Source organism: Trypanosoma cruzi, genomic scaffold (genome assembly GCF_000209065.1).
Source record: "Trypanosoma cruzi strain CL Brener 1047053517181 genomic scaffold, whole genome shotgun sequence".
Classification (NCBI taxonomy): domain Eukaryota; phylum Euglenozoa; class Kinetoplastea; order Trypanosomatida; family Trypanosomatidae; genus Trypanosoma; species Trypanosoma cruzi.
Genome location: NW_001849540.1, coordinates 235,138 through 248,498, shown reverse-complemented (window position 1 = coordinate 248,498; position 13,361 = coordinate 235,138). Strand labels below are relative to the sequence as shown.

General features: G+C 52.1%; 3 protein-coding genes across 3 annotated transcripts, besides 18 other annotated features; all 3 read left to right on the top strand.

The window, feature by feature from the left end:
• Positions 1-41: part of a sequence feature (areas merged during assembly that could not be assigned to a particular haplotype. This can correspond to areas where the two haplotypes were merged or to regions with more than two copies in the genome that were merged during assembly.) that runs on past the window's edge.
• Positions 33-61: a microsatellite.
• Positions 42-65: a sequence feature (heterozygous, Esmeraldo-like haplotype).
• Positions 66-241: a sequence feature (areas merged during assembly that could not be assigned to a particular haplotype. This can correspond to areas where the two haplotypes were merged or to regions with more than two copies in the genome that were merged during assembly.).
• Positions 242-1,565: a sequence feature (heterozygous, non-Esmeraldo-like haplotype).
• Positions 339-373: a microsatellite.
• Tc00.1047053503879.100 (hypothetical protein, conserved) lies at positions 653-7,762 on the top strand (the record flags this gene model as incomplete). The annotated part of the gene is made up of 1 exon (XM_807673.1): positions 653-7,762. One exon carries the CDS (start codon positions 653-655, stop codon positions 7,760-7,762), a length of 7,110 nt encoding a protein of 2,369 aa, XP_812766.1.
• Positions 1,475-1,523: a microsatellite.
• Positions 1,566-1,634: a sequence feature (areas merged during assembly that could not be assigned to a particular haplotype. This can correspond to areas where the two haplotypes were merged or to regions with more than two copies in the genome that were merged during assembly.).
• Positions 1,635-13,361: a sequence feature (heterozygous, non-Esmeraldo-like haplotype).
• Positions 7,843-7,862: a microsatellite.
• Positions 8,003-8,038: a microsatellite.
• Positions 8,415-10,718, top strand: Tc00.1047053503879.110 (hypothetical protein, conserved; the record flags this gene model as incomplete). The annotated part of the gene is made up of 1 exon (XM_807674.1): positions 8,415-10,718. One exon carries the CDS (start codon positions 8,415-8,417, stop codon positions 10,716-10,718), a length of 2,304 nt encoding a protein of 767 aa, XP_812767.1.
• Positions 11,124-11,174: a sequence feature (CT-rich).
• Positions 11,339-11,363: a microsatellite.
• Positions 11,469-11,498: a microsatellite.
• Positions 11,590-11,618: a microsatellite.
• Positions 11,762-13,361, top strand: Tc00.1047053503879.119 (protein transport protein Sec24C, putative; the record flags this gene model as incomplete). The annotated part of the gene is made up of 1 exon (XM_807675.1): positions 11,762-13,361. A coding segment is annotated over one exon (1,600 nt), but the record flags the coding sequence as incomplete, so codon positions are not given.
• Positions 11,775-11,818: a sequence feature (T-rich).
• Positions 11,885-11,920: a microsatellite.
• Positions 12,145-12,165: a microsatellite.

Below are 13,361 nucleotides of genomic sequence, written 5' to 3'. Positions count from 1 at the left end.
TCTGCATATATATATATATATGTAGGTATTTATGTGTATGTATGTGTGTGTGTGTGTGTGTTTATTATTGTAGTCCTTTTTTCCGCGACGACTGGCCGGCCGTCTTTGTGAGAGGGTTGCTGCATCTGCGTCCTTTCCTTGTGTCTGTGAGTGTGTGCGGGTTGCTTGAGCCCCTCGCCGTTTCCTCTCACCACCATAGATCATTACCTTTTTTCTATCTGTAGTTTTTTTTTTCTTTTTTTTTCTCTCCCTCTCTGTGTGTGTGTGACGGCTCCGCCTGTACGGCGGGGAGGAAAAAGAGGAGAAGCCGTGCACTCTGCCGCCCAACACACCCACTCTTTTTTTTTTCTTTTTCTTTTCTTCTTTTTTGTTTGTCTGCAATGACCTCCATTTGTAGTCCGCGTCTATTTGGAATCTACCGTTTCTTTTTTCCCCTTTTTTTTGTGCTTTTCTCTTTATTTTTGCGTGCATGTCTTTGCCGGATGCCCGGGGAGCTGCTGGAGTGAGTTTGCACGAGCCAGCGAAAGAAGAAGAAGAGGAAGCGAGGGACGAGAAAAAGGGAAGGGCAGTTGGTGATCGTTAGGAGAGGGATTCCACAAGTGTCTCACGTGCCTGTCAATTGCAACAGCAACGGTCAAGCAGTGAGGCAGAAATGGATGCCGCTGATCGCCTGAAGGAGTCGTTGCTGGACGCTGCGTGGGTGGGGCAGGCTTTGGAGCTTTTTGCGGATGAACTTCGTGATCTTGAGCTTCTAGAGGAGGAAGAGGAGAAGAGATTTCAGGCGGAGCTGCAGCGGATGCGTGAGGTGTCAGCCGAGAGTACATTAGCCCCTTCCGCGAACGCGGAGCCGAAGGTGATGAATAACGAAAGGAAAGATACGGCGCGGTCCAGAAAGTACGGTTCTTCCCAACCCAAGCGGGGTGCGGCGGAGCGGACGGCTGGGACGGCTGGAGGGACTGCAAAAGGCACCAGCGGCTTTTCCCAATTAATCAAGGAGAAGGAGGCTGCCATGAAATTGGCAAGAGAGGGGGAATTTTGGTATCGCAGCTTACATGACATGAAACAGCAGATGCAAAATGCGCGCGAGGAGGCGGACCGACGGCGGGCTCTCGCGCGCCGACAACTACGTTTTTTTACTGCCCGAAGTATTGACGAGTACATGATGGAGGAAATCTTGCAGGGGGTACCGGGGATGGCTTCTAGAGGGAAATCAACTTTGGCGGATGCTACCAGTGATGAATTTCACGGCAAAGACGCGGTTTCTGAAGAGGGATCTGTGACTGTTGTTTCCACTGGAACTCCTACAACGGATGCGCCAGTCCTGCTGGCACGTTCTGGATGCCCAGATACCCTTGACACCGAGTGTGAGTTCACCATCGACGCCGTTGGCTTCGCGAGAGATCTTAATGCCTCACTGGAGAAGGAGTACGGCTTCCGTCCCGTCCTGTCCACGGCCGAGGATAAGGCAGATAATACCACCACCACTGCTGCCACCACCACTACGACTGCCACAACCACCGCCAATATGACAATCTGTCAACTGAAGAGCAAACTTCTTACACACGTACCCGGGGATTTGATGAGTGTTGGGGACTCATGGAGTCTCACGCTACCGCCCGTAGTGTCGACCCACGAGGGAGCAGCTGTGCCTCGTTCTCGTTCTCGTTCTGTACATACCACACATGAGAGAAAAGTTAGCGTGCCGCTTCCCGCCATTATTCATCAAGGTGATGGTGGAGTTGCGGACTCTGACGCTCTCTCGCGTTTTTCTTCTCCTCCCCCGACTGCAAATACGACCGCGGATGGCGTCGCCATTGCGGCAACGCCAAGAACAGGTACAATAATGCCGAAAGGATTGAGAGAGGCGGGAAGTGTACCAAAGGTGACTACAGGCTACCAATCGCATCATTTACTCTTTAAAACCAAGGCGAGATCCGGTCGTTTTGCTTATATTGAGTGCTCTGCGGAAAACAATCGCGTGAAGTTACGGACGACAGTGGGTGCGGAGGTAAGCACAACTGTCCGGTTCATCAATCGCGAACCCAATCTTCTTCGCGTGCGAATTCCTCCCTCCAAGCATGCATGGATCACATACTCGATGGTGAAATCCTCCGTGGACCGACGGGTTTCGCCGGCATCACCTTCAACTTTTTCTTCCGTTAAACCGCCGCCGCCGTCGTCATCGTCGTCCTCCTGCTTGGCCTCTGCTGCAATGACTCGCATAGCACCGAGCGAACCTCTTGGATGTGGCGGCTTTGTTGAAGTACGTATCACATTTAAGCCACAAAGCGCAACCGAGCCTTTAGTGAAGGAGGTGCTGCGGCTCGGGCACTGCCGGGAACTGAATTCTCGCAGTGGTGAGGGGGAAAAATGGCATTTTTTTGAGGTTAATGTGACTTGCGAAACGGTTTTGCCACAGTTCTCTCTTATTCCCATCAATCACCAAGGGGAGACGGGGTCCGTTTATTCTACTGCAATTCCTTCAACTGGGAAAAGGTCTCACTGCCCCAAAATGCCTGAACAAGCTGTGACCACAGTTGAGTTTCCATACACGTATGTTATGGACACGTGCTCAAGGCAATTTTACCTTGAAAACACCGGTTCGGTTGCCATGGTCACGCTGAACAGCACCTCTCCATGCTTCAAGATTGACCCATCGACTGAGAAAGCTATACTTTTGTCTGGCGGGGATCGCGTTGAGATCAATGTCTCCTTTGTCCCCATAAAAGAGATGCGCTACGATGCCGAAGAGCTGATTGTAACTGTGCGAGAATTAGAGGAAGGGCCCGTCATTTCTGAGCAGCGTTTCAGGCTTTGCGGAGAGGGTGTCCTGCCTCGTGTTGATCTTGTGCGTGTTGGGACTTTGGAGCTAAGTGCGCCAGAGCAGGATGCTAGTGTGCCGCAGTACATGGTTCCTGGCACAGCGCCTGGTGTTGAAACGAAAGTATTGGTGGTAGTACACAACAGTGGTCCCATCGGGGTGCCGTACTTTTGGAGGACGGACAGCATTGGTGGTGGGAGTCCATTGGGAGGAGTTCAGTTGAGTGTGACACCTGCCACCGGCGTATTGCCTCCAGAGAACGAAAGCGTTTTTCTCGTCTGCTTGAGGCCTGCTACGGCCCAGCCCTTGGCTGCTGTGCTGAATCTTTTTTTAGAGGGTCTTCCCATGCCGTCTGCTGCAGAAGAAGCGGCGGTGTCGGATCTGTATGTCCGTGGCAGGCCTATTCCTGCCGTGCTCGCTGCCGAGGAGATCCAAACGATGTCAGATCCCTACAGCGTGTTTCAGCGATGGACGCGAGAGCAGCCAAAAGATTGTTCTGGTGTTTTTGCCATGGGGTTTTACCTCTTTGCCGATCCCGTCACACCATCCCTGGTGATGATCCCGGATCACCTGGAGGAGGGAGTGGAGTGTCTTGTGAACTGCAGGAATTTACGGCGCATTACCATGAAGAACAACTCTCCGCGGCCGCTACATTTCTGCCTGGACCCGAATCCCGATGAATGTCCTCCCGAGGTAGTACTTTCGAGACGCGACCGTGAATTTGTGGACGTCGGATTTGAACCTCGAAAAGGGTGCGTGCCGCCATACGCCAGTGTAACGGTTTTGTTCCAGTTTACATTGAGAGAAGTGGGCCAACATATTTTTGTTTTTGACTGCTACATTCCAGAACTGATGGAGCTGCTCACAACCACGTCGACTGCAAGTGTTACGGAGGGTACAACGGCACCGCCACCAACACAAACAGGAATGATAAAAACGCCACCGACGACGGAACTTTACTGCACGCATCAACTGTACCTTAGCGTGACTGGCGTTGGCCCCTCCGTAAGTGTGAGCACGGGTTGCTTGGACTTTGGCCTTATTGAATTAGGAGCTGAGGCTGAGGCATCCTTTACGGTGTCGAATGACAACCCGATTGCTATTGTGTTTGAGCTCCAGGATCCAATCATGCAGGAGAAGGGCCGCTTTGTATTTCTTCCCCCTTCTGCCCGTCTTGGTGCGGGGGAGTCGGTGGAGGTGACGGTTTACCGCCAGGCGGTGGAGTTGGACGACTCGCAGGCTTTTTTTGAATTAATGGTGCGAGGCGGCGATACGCTGGCGATTGAAACACATGCAACCATTCAGGCTCCTTCGCTCTTCCTGGAAGGGGCGGTGGTAGACTTTGGTGTTGTGCCGGAAGGTGCATGGGTGGAGCAAGACGTTGTTGTTTCCAACCCATCTGCCTTTGATTTTTTCTACGTTTTTGAGCTCGTTGTGGTGCCACCTTGCATCAATATCATTGCGCCCCCACCTGGCGTGGTTCGAGCGGGATATCAGGGTATTCATATTCCTATTCGTTGTGCGTTTGAATTCCATCCAGGGGAGGGGAAAAAAGAGGCCCTAATGGTCATCAAAAACACCCGCACACGGCAGGAACTCCTTGTGGAGCTTCGTTGTGAGAGGGTGCAGCAGCTATGCGCTGCAATTGACCTCATTCCTGTCCCAAAGGCGGAAAAGGGGCCCGGCAGCATGGCGTACACCCCGCCCGTCTTGTCATGTAATCTCCCACCGCCACCAACAATGGAAATTGCTCACTTCCTCGAGGCCTTGTTGTGGAATCTTGTGGAACAGTCTGTGATGGATGAGGATGCACGCTGCTCAGAGAGTAAAGTGACGGATGTGAGTGAGCTCAATGAAATAGAGCGTCAACCCGCGGTTTTGCGTTCGTACTGCCCACCTGTGCTGTTGAAATCATACTTGCCGGACAAGGAACCCGTGTGGTCCGAGTTGTTGGCGTTACGGGTCAGCAATCAGAGCAGTTGCCATGGTTCCTACACGGTGGAGGCCATGCGGTATTCGTTGAAGGGTTTCTTAGAGGGATTGACAGGGATCAGTACGAAAGGGGAGTCTCACGCCGTGAGAGCAACGGCAGCAACAACGTCTACAACGACAGTTTGCAGTGGACGGTTGCCAGGGAAGCGATGTCATTCTGGGAAGGGTAGGGAGAGAAAACGTCGACGTCAATTGGGCCTTGATTCTTCTTGTGGGACGGAACGCACTGGAGAGTCAGATTTGAATTTTTCTATAGGTAATGTTGAACGGGCGTTTTGGTGCAAGGGGATTGACGGAACGGAGCAGATGGAGCGGGAGCGGCGGGCCATGTTATTTGACGCTCAGAAAGTATTACTGGATGGGCGTGGCTGTGCCACCATGTTTGGCAACACCCCGGTTGGTCCGCTTCATCCAAATGCCACAGTAGAGGTGCCTCTGTCCATCTTTTCCAACCTTCCTGGAAGATATGAAGAGACACTGCGGGTACGCTGTGGTAAATTGCCCTACACACACATTCCACTAACGCTGGAGCTGAGTGGGAAACCGGTGGTGCTTGACTCCAACACAGCTGGGCTCACGGTCTTGGGTGGCAGGGCACTGATGCGCATGCCGGCAGTCATTGCTGGTGTTGGGCGATCGAGGCGCAGTATGGTTCTTATTAATCGCATTCCACGTGATTTGACGGTGTCGGTGAAGATTTTTCTCACCACGGCGACCTTTTCAGTGGTTGCCGTGGATGAGGAGGTGGATGCGGCTGCCGTGACATTGCAACTTCAGCCTGTCTCGGGCGAGGAGCAACAACGTGAGTCGGAGGGGAAAGGGAAGGTGGCGGCGTCCCCGGAAAATTTATTTTTGCCCGCCTTGGCTTCACGGGAAGTCATCATTGAGTACGCCCCGGATGCGACATTTGTGCCGAAGGAGGGTGCTTCCGAGCGCGAGTGGCGTGGTGGTGTCATCATCACGGCCGAAGTTGCTGACACTCCCTTTAATGACGGATTCCTCATTAATGAGTTTTACCGCCTTCACGCCGCGCGGTACCCAGTGAGAGGTGGTGTCATGAAGAGAAAGCGGCTGCGGGAATCGGTGCCGAAGTGGATGCGAAGTATCGTGCGTCCCATTATGATGCTGAACGTTCAGCAGCCCCTCATATCGCGACCCGGGGTGGTGAAGAACAATGCGATTTTGTTGGCCACGCCAGGGGAGCTGACGGTGGTAAAGAAACACTTCGCCATGAGCAAATCGCAGAGTTGCGGCACCTTCATGAGCGAAGAAGATAAAAGCAACATGGGTAACCAGAGCCAAAAGAATAACAGCCGCAGCAGTTGTACGAAAGGGAGCGAAGACAAGGGGGAGGAAGATGAAGGGGAGGACACAAGCCTCGACGAGGAGTCGCAGGAGGACTACCAGGATGAGACGCTTGTTTCCGAAAAACCGCTGGAGGTCATTCTTGCCATTGAGGAGGAACGCAAGGCCTTGCATGCTTTTATGGAGCAGCGGAAACTGGAGATGGCGGAGCACAGCCGACATTACTTTATTCCTATTGAGCTTGAGGTGCGTGCTCGCTGTGGCGTTGCACAACTGACCGTTGAGCCCTCTGGCGATGTTATTCACTTCCCCCAATACGTGGAAGATGCGCCATGTGTGCAAACTGTGCGGTTGAACAATCTGGGCTGTGCGGCGATGGAGTTTATCTTGGATTTGCCCTCCTCGTCATTTATAGTGGCGTCCGCACGGTACATTTCAAAGAACACCGATGAAGAACTCATGGAAGTGGATGATGAGGAGGAAGCACGAAAGCGGTGGGCAATCGCGGCGTTGAAATGGGTCACCCGCGAGGAGCGGCAGAGTTCACAACGGGTTTTGAGAGCAGTGAAACGACCGCATTCTGGGGACATGGCAATAACAGAAGTGAAAATGGCAAATGTTGACTGCATTGCTAGGAGTCACACGCGGAGTGGCGATGCCGCTTTTGTGACCGTCACGAAGTATCGATTGCACCCACACGATGCGTTGGAGGTGCAGTTGGAGTACTGCAAGCCATCCAAGCAGGAGGTGCACGCCATGATGCGAGGCAGCAGCATTGTGCAGGGAGCATTGAGCATCATGTACCTCCCCTCCGACGGGGTGATCAAGGAATCAACAGCACACGAGGGCGGCGAGGCCCATGCCTTGTGCCCGCCCCCAGTGCAGGAGGTGACGCAGACTATTCCCATCATCCTTAGCTTTTCTTCGCCGTCGGTGCGCTGTAGCCCCTCCATATTGTGGTTTCGCCCGGGACAACTGCTGCACGATGGCAGACCGCAGCCGTCATATGCACAGAAAATACGGTTGCTGAGTTCCTACGCATCCGCAGTCACTTTTGTGATTGTTCCGTCTTGTCAAATTTTTGCAGAATTTTTTTCCGCCACCACCGCAACTTTTGATGAGGGCGTTGCAGGGACGCATGCCTACACCAGGAGCACCGCGCTAGAGGCCACACAGCTCCTTACCCGCGAGCGTCATATCAAAGAGGTAGCAAACTACTGGATGGAAGATGAGGGCGATGGTGGTGCTAAAGGTGGTGATGGCGAGAAGGATGAGAGTGAGACAGAAATGGACAGCACTGGTGTTGATTTTTGTAGCACCGAATGCGAGAACCCGCAACCGATGCAGCTGGAGCAGGAACAACAACAACAACGCCGCCGCCCACAGAAACAAACAGTGCGACAAAAGGAGGAGCGACAACATGTCGTCGTGGAAGACACGGAGCGCTTCACCATTACTCCAATGCAAGGCACCATTCCTGGCGCCACGCGAGGCGGCCAGCCCGGTGTGTGTGAGATCTCTGTGACATTCAAGGAACATATGAATGTGCGCTTTGAAGCGGTGTACGATGTGTTGATCAACGACGCTTTGGTTGAGGGCTGCTGTTTTGGCCTCCGCGGTGACAGCCGTGTGACGGAGATATAAAAAAGGGGAGATAAAAGCAGGCGGCGGCACGATATCATAAATAGGAAAGGGAGGTAGAGGAGAATTTACACCGCCAATTTTTTGTTTGTTTGTTTGTTTGGGCTCCTCATTTACGATGTATATAGAAGGTGCTCGCATGTACTTTTTTTTTTTTTTTGTTTGTTTGCTTCACTCCGTGCATAGAACACATTGACGGTTATTTTTATCTGGCCGTCATGTGACATGTAGTTAATATCTCTCTTCTTCTTTTTTTTTTTTTTTTTTTTTCTTCTTCTTCCAGCAGCGGATGTGGGACTTTGTCTTCTACTCTATCTCTGTATTTCTGTCTGTCTGTGTGCCATGACGTCATTCCATGTGGAGATTCACGTGTCAAGGGGAAATTATTTACTTTTATTTTGCATCACCTTTTGATTTTTCTGCACTGCATTGCCTGCATTGCACTTTTTGTGGAGTCTGGCAGGGGAAAAGAATACACACACATACGCACAGGGTAAGTAAGCATTTTACAAACACGGAGAGTGCCTAGGAGAGTGAGTGCATTATTTTTTTCTTGTGCCCAGCCGCAATTCAAACACAAACGCACAGAACGCAGCAGCACGCCGTTTTCTTATCCTTTCCTCCTTCCCTCTCCTCTTCCATTAAAAGGACTGCAATGGGTGCCGTACGAGGGGCGTCAGCGGGGATGACAGGCGGCGAGCGGCACCAGGAGTTGTCATACTTCTTGATTGTAACAGCGGTGAGAGTGCGTGGGCTCCCGGACACAATAGCCGACGCCCCGTTGGTTGCGGAGCTTACTGTGGATAGCTGCTCGCTCTTAACGGAGCCACTCCTGCCTCTCCCGATGGAGAAGGAAGATGCGATGCAATTTGAACGCCCATCTTCTGCGGATTCCGCACACTTCCTCTCCGCAGGACGCACGCTGGGACTCGACTCCCTCCACATTGTCATTCCCATCGCTGGTGATTGGAGGTGGGGCGCTCTCCGCGAAAAGGCCAGCAGCTCTCCCTTTCTGCACGGCGGGGAAGCCGCGAGTATGTCACGGGGAGGTATACACGTTGTGCTACGCACTGCCGATGAAGCGCTTCCTTGGGGCAGCGCATCGTGCTATTATCCTGGCGACTGGTTTCCGATGACTCCATGCGGGGGCGAGGTGCAGGTGGGGTTTGAGGTCTACTGCCAGGAGAGCGGCGACGTCTCGGGGTTGTTGGTGCCCGGGCAAATGTCTCTGGACGGACAATCCGAGCTTGCGGAGCCACATTCCTGGAGTTTGGCAGAAAACCAGGATGTCGCATTCGTGCCGACAGATGGCGGTACAGGAGGTTGCACCCATTTGTCCCGTGTGGCTTCTAAACCTCGACAGGTGCGATCTGCGTGTTCCTCTCCTACGAGTCGTTTAGCGTGCTGGAAAAGGAGGGTGCAGACGGCTGGCCAGGCATCGTGTGAACGGGGCCGCGCAGATGGACCTTCCCTCTATTCAGATTCCGTTCATTTGAGTCATTCGGCCCACACAGACGCGGAATTCTTGCATCCAAGGCGTTCTTATGTATTTCTAGTGGAGTCTGCGTCAGGCAATCAACTCGAGTCCGCAGGTGGTGAAAATCTGAATCCAAACGAATTTCGGACTCGTGCGTGCCAACCACGCAGTCTTGTCTTCTCTCATATCAAAGTGAGTGGGTTTCAACCCATTACTTCCCATGGCAGTTGGACGTTGGAATTCTCTTGGCCTCAACATAAGGTGTCACCCATGAAACGGATTATGTGGATTCCAGGAAGCGTGGATGGGAACGGCGCAGCAGAGATACAAGAGACTCTTTCCATTGACCTTCCGCTATTTATGCGTGGGGAAATACAGACACATATGCATGCAGTTTGGTCTGGCAGCAGCAACAATGACCCCAAAACGCGCTTGTATGTACAGGTGGAGTTTGACCCTATTGTATTGGTAGTGGGGGATCACGAGATGCATTGGGAGGGATGTCGCAGCCACGGCCCGATGTTGACAAACGGTTTGCCACTCACCGTGTCGGATCTCTGTGTGCGGTTTCTGGTGAAGTTGGAGTTCTACGAGCCACAGCGAGATGGGCGAAATGGTCGGCCCACAAGTGCAGTTCCCCGCCACCGTGAAAAGATAGCGGCTGCGGCAGCGGACGCAACGGGCGAACGTGAAAGGGGCAGAAATAACGGGGTGTTGCGACGGGGGGCACCGGAGTCGGTCGAAAAGTCCGCGACGCAACGCGCCGCTGAGGGACGTGAAGGACCGCCGTGTGTTAATGGTGTACACCACGCAGAGACGTGGACGCGTGGTGTTCACTCGCTGCCTCGACACGGGGGATCCGACGTGTCTCACAGGACCGGGGCGTGCACGGAGCCGTTGGCGCCACTCCACAACCGCAACCAACAACAACAAGAACAACAAAGTCAGCGACGTGGTAGGGGCACACCGTCGTCACAACGCTCTAAAAACGCGACGCAGATGTTCCCAGATGTGCGGGGTCTGGTGCCCTGTTACAGTGAGCAGAGGCGACAGGAGGTTTTTCAGGCCTACGACACGAAGAACTGCGGCCACATGACAATTGAACAAATGCTGCACTTCTGTCGTGCGCACGTGGCTTTATTTGATGGCGAAGAGAATGATGCCAGCATTTTGCGTGGTCTGCGTCCTTATGTGGCCTCCGCGGCAGTACGCTCCCACGCCGAGACTTGTTCTTCCTCCAATTCCCCGCCGTCTTCCTGCCGGCGTTCCCGCTCCCTGTCGCTTGAAAGGAGAGGCAGCCCAAGAACGTCGGCAAATGGCCATGAGTTATCCGTGTCACACCCCCTCCCGTTGAGTAGTGCGACGTCGGAGGGTGCATCCGCAGCGGCGTCCTTGGCGCCGATGGGGTTTGCAGGTTGCGAGTCGCAGGGCATTACATACAATGTGTTTGAAATCATCGCACTGCGCCTTGCCAGCATGTAAACCAATCCACACGCTTCTATTGGATGCCCCCATCAAATATAAACGCCAGGGCAGTCCATCAACAATCAAAAATACAAAAGCGATGTAAATAAGAAAACTTGAGACAAAACCAATAAAAAAAAGGGGGGGGGGTGTCTCTGTGTGTGTGTGTGTTTCTTTTTTTTTTTTTGTTTGTTTGTGGAGTGAGCAAAAGAAACGAAACAAAACAACAAAAAGATGAACAGAGAGGGACCAACCGCGCACCAAAACAACAACAACAACATGACATTTTCTTCTTGTCTTATTAGTAGTAATGAATGAATGTCAAATCAGGTGTGGTTGGCATGCGTACATGACTGTTTATGGTTCCTCTCCCATTTTACCCCCCTTTTCCCCCCCCTACTGCGGCTCTTTTTCTCTTCTCATTTCCCTTCTTTCTTTCTCTCTCTTTTTTTTTTTTCTTCTTTTTTTCTCTCTGTATGGCGAATTATATGTATATATGTATATATACGCATATTTGTGTGAGAGGCTGAGGCTGAGGCCGGGGCATCCATGACAGGGAATCAAAAAGGGAGAAAGAAGGTGGGAAGAGGCCAACAGTAACACTTCCCCTCCCCCTTTTCAGAAAAAAAAAAAAGGGAAACAATAATAATAATAATAATAATATATAAAGAGCACCCAGCCAAAACAGGGAAGAGAATGCAATTGGAATTGAAAGCAGCGTCAATGGCGTGCATGGCGGCTGTAACATTTATGGTTGCACTCTCTTCCTTCTTCTTTTTTTTTTTTTTTCTTTTTCTTCTCATCGTTTATTATTATTGTTATTATTTGAAAATGTGATCTCTCACTTTTATATCGGTGGTCATTTCTGGCGAAGTGAGGGCCATATCCCTGTTTGTTTGTTTGTTTGTTTGTTTGTTTTTGTGTGGGACTTACATGAGCAACGGGGGGACGACCATCGCGATGTGTGCGGACACGACCTTGCCCCTTCTCACCCCCTCCTCTCCTCCCATTCTCCCATTCTTCCTGCTGTGTGATGGACGAGTGCGTCACTGCGCCTCAAGATGCGTCATATCCTTTTTTATTGTCTCTCTCTTTTTTTTTTTTTTTCGTTCTTTATTCCTAAACCACCACCACCAACAACAAAAACAAAAGTAGAATACATGTACTATCCGTACGGCGGCGCACAGCAGCAGCAGCAGCTGTTGGATCAGCAGCAGCAGAACTATTATTATTATCCACAGGGCCAGCAGGAGCAGGCGGGAGTTCCCCCCACATCATGGCAACAGTACACAAACCCGCAGCATGGCGGTGCCCCGCCCGCTGCTCCGGCTGGTGCCATGCACAACGGAGTACAATTGCCTGGCCAGTATCATGATCCCTACGTATCTGCAACACCGAACGGTGTGCAGAGCTATAGCAATTACTATCCCACACCCAACTATCCACAACAACAACAACAACAACAGCCGCTGCCACCACCACCACCCGCACCACAGATGCATCCGCAACAGCCACAGCTTCCCCAACAGCAGGTGCAGCAGTACCCACATCAGGATGCTACTACTACTACGACTGATGCGACGACGACGAACAATGCCGCGGCATCTGCTTCGTTAATTTCCTCGACAGGAGCCATCCCCTTTGCGAATTCTCAGACAGATGCTAGTGGTATGCAACTTCCGACACAGCAGCATGCCTACCAAGCGCAACAGCGCCAGCAGACGGGAGCGTTTCCTTCTGGCAATTATCCCAGACAACAAGAGCAATGCAACTCAGTTGTCGGAAGGTGCGCTCGTCCCCCGCCAAGACGCAGCGTGGATTTAAAAAGTGCACCAAACCCACGCCGTGACATTTCCCAAAAACCAGGTAATCAGGAGATTCAGACTTCTTCAGGTCAGTTGCCGCTAAGTGCCACGGGATTTCTTGCCGTTGATGACGGAAATGCGAGTCCAAAGTTTTTCCGACCCACCACAAACTCTGTTCCCGCCGAGGAGCGCCTTGTTAAGGACAGTAAGATATTTTTTGGAGCCGTTCTGGCCCCACTTTGCCGGCCGCTGTATCCACGCGAGGAAGTTCCCCTTGTTGAAGGCCGGCCACCTGTGCGATGCTTTCGTTGCCGTGCTTACATTTCATGCCACGCACGCTTTGTGGATATGGGCCGGTGTTGGGTGTGCCCCTTCTGTAACATGGCGAACGAGGTGGAGAATGAATATTTTTGTAACTTGGATGCACGTAACCAACGGTTGGATCGGGCGGAGAGACCGGAGTTGAGCCGAGGCAGCGTGGAGTATGATGTTGGTCCCTACCCAGATTACGCACTCCGTGATGAGAAGGACGCACCGATTCCGGCGAGACCGTTGCACTATTTATTTCTGCTGGACGTATCTCAAAAAGCAGTCTCCAGTTTTCTTCCTGATTACGTGGATGCTTTGATGCATTCTCTGCACGAGATGGCCCAACAGTATCCTCAGTGCCGTGTGGCCTTCATTACATACGCATCTACGCTACAATTTTACAATGTTCGTCACCCGCGAATGCCGCAGTTGATTGTTGCCGATGTGGACAATCCATTTGTTCCATTACCTTTTACGAGCCTCTGCTGGCTGACACTAGGCACCGAACTGGACCTTGTAGATACCTTTTTGATGCGTCTTATGGAGT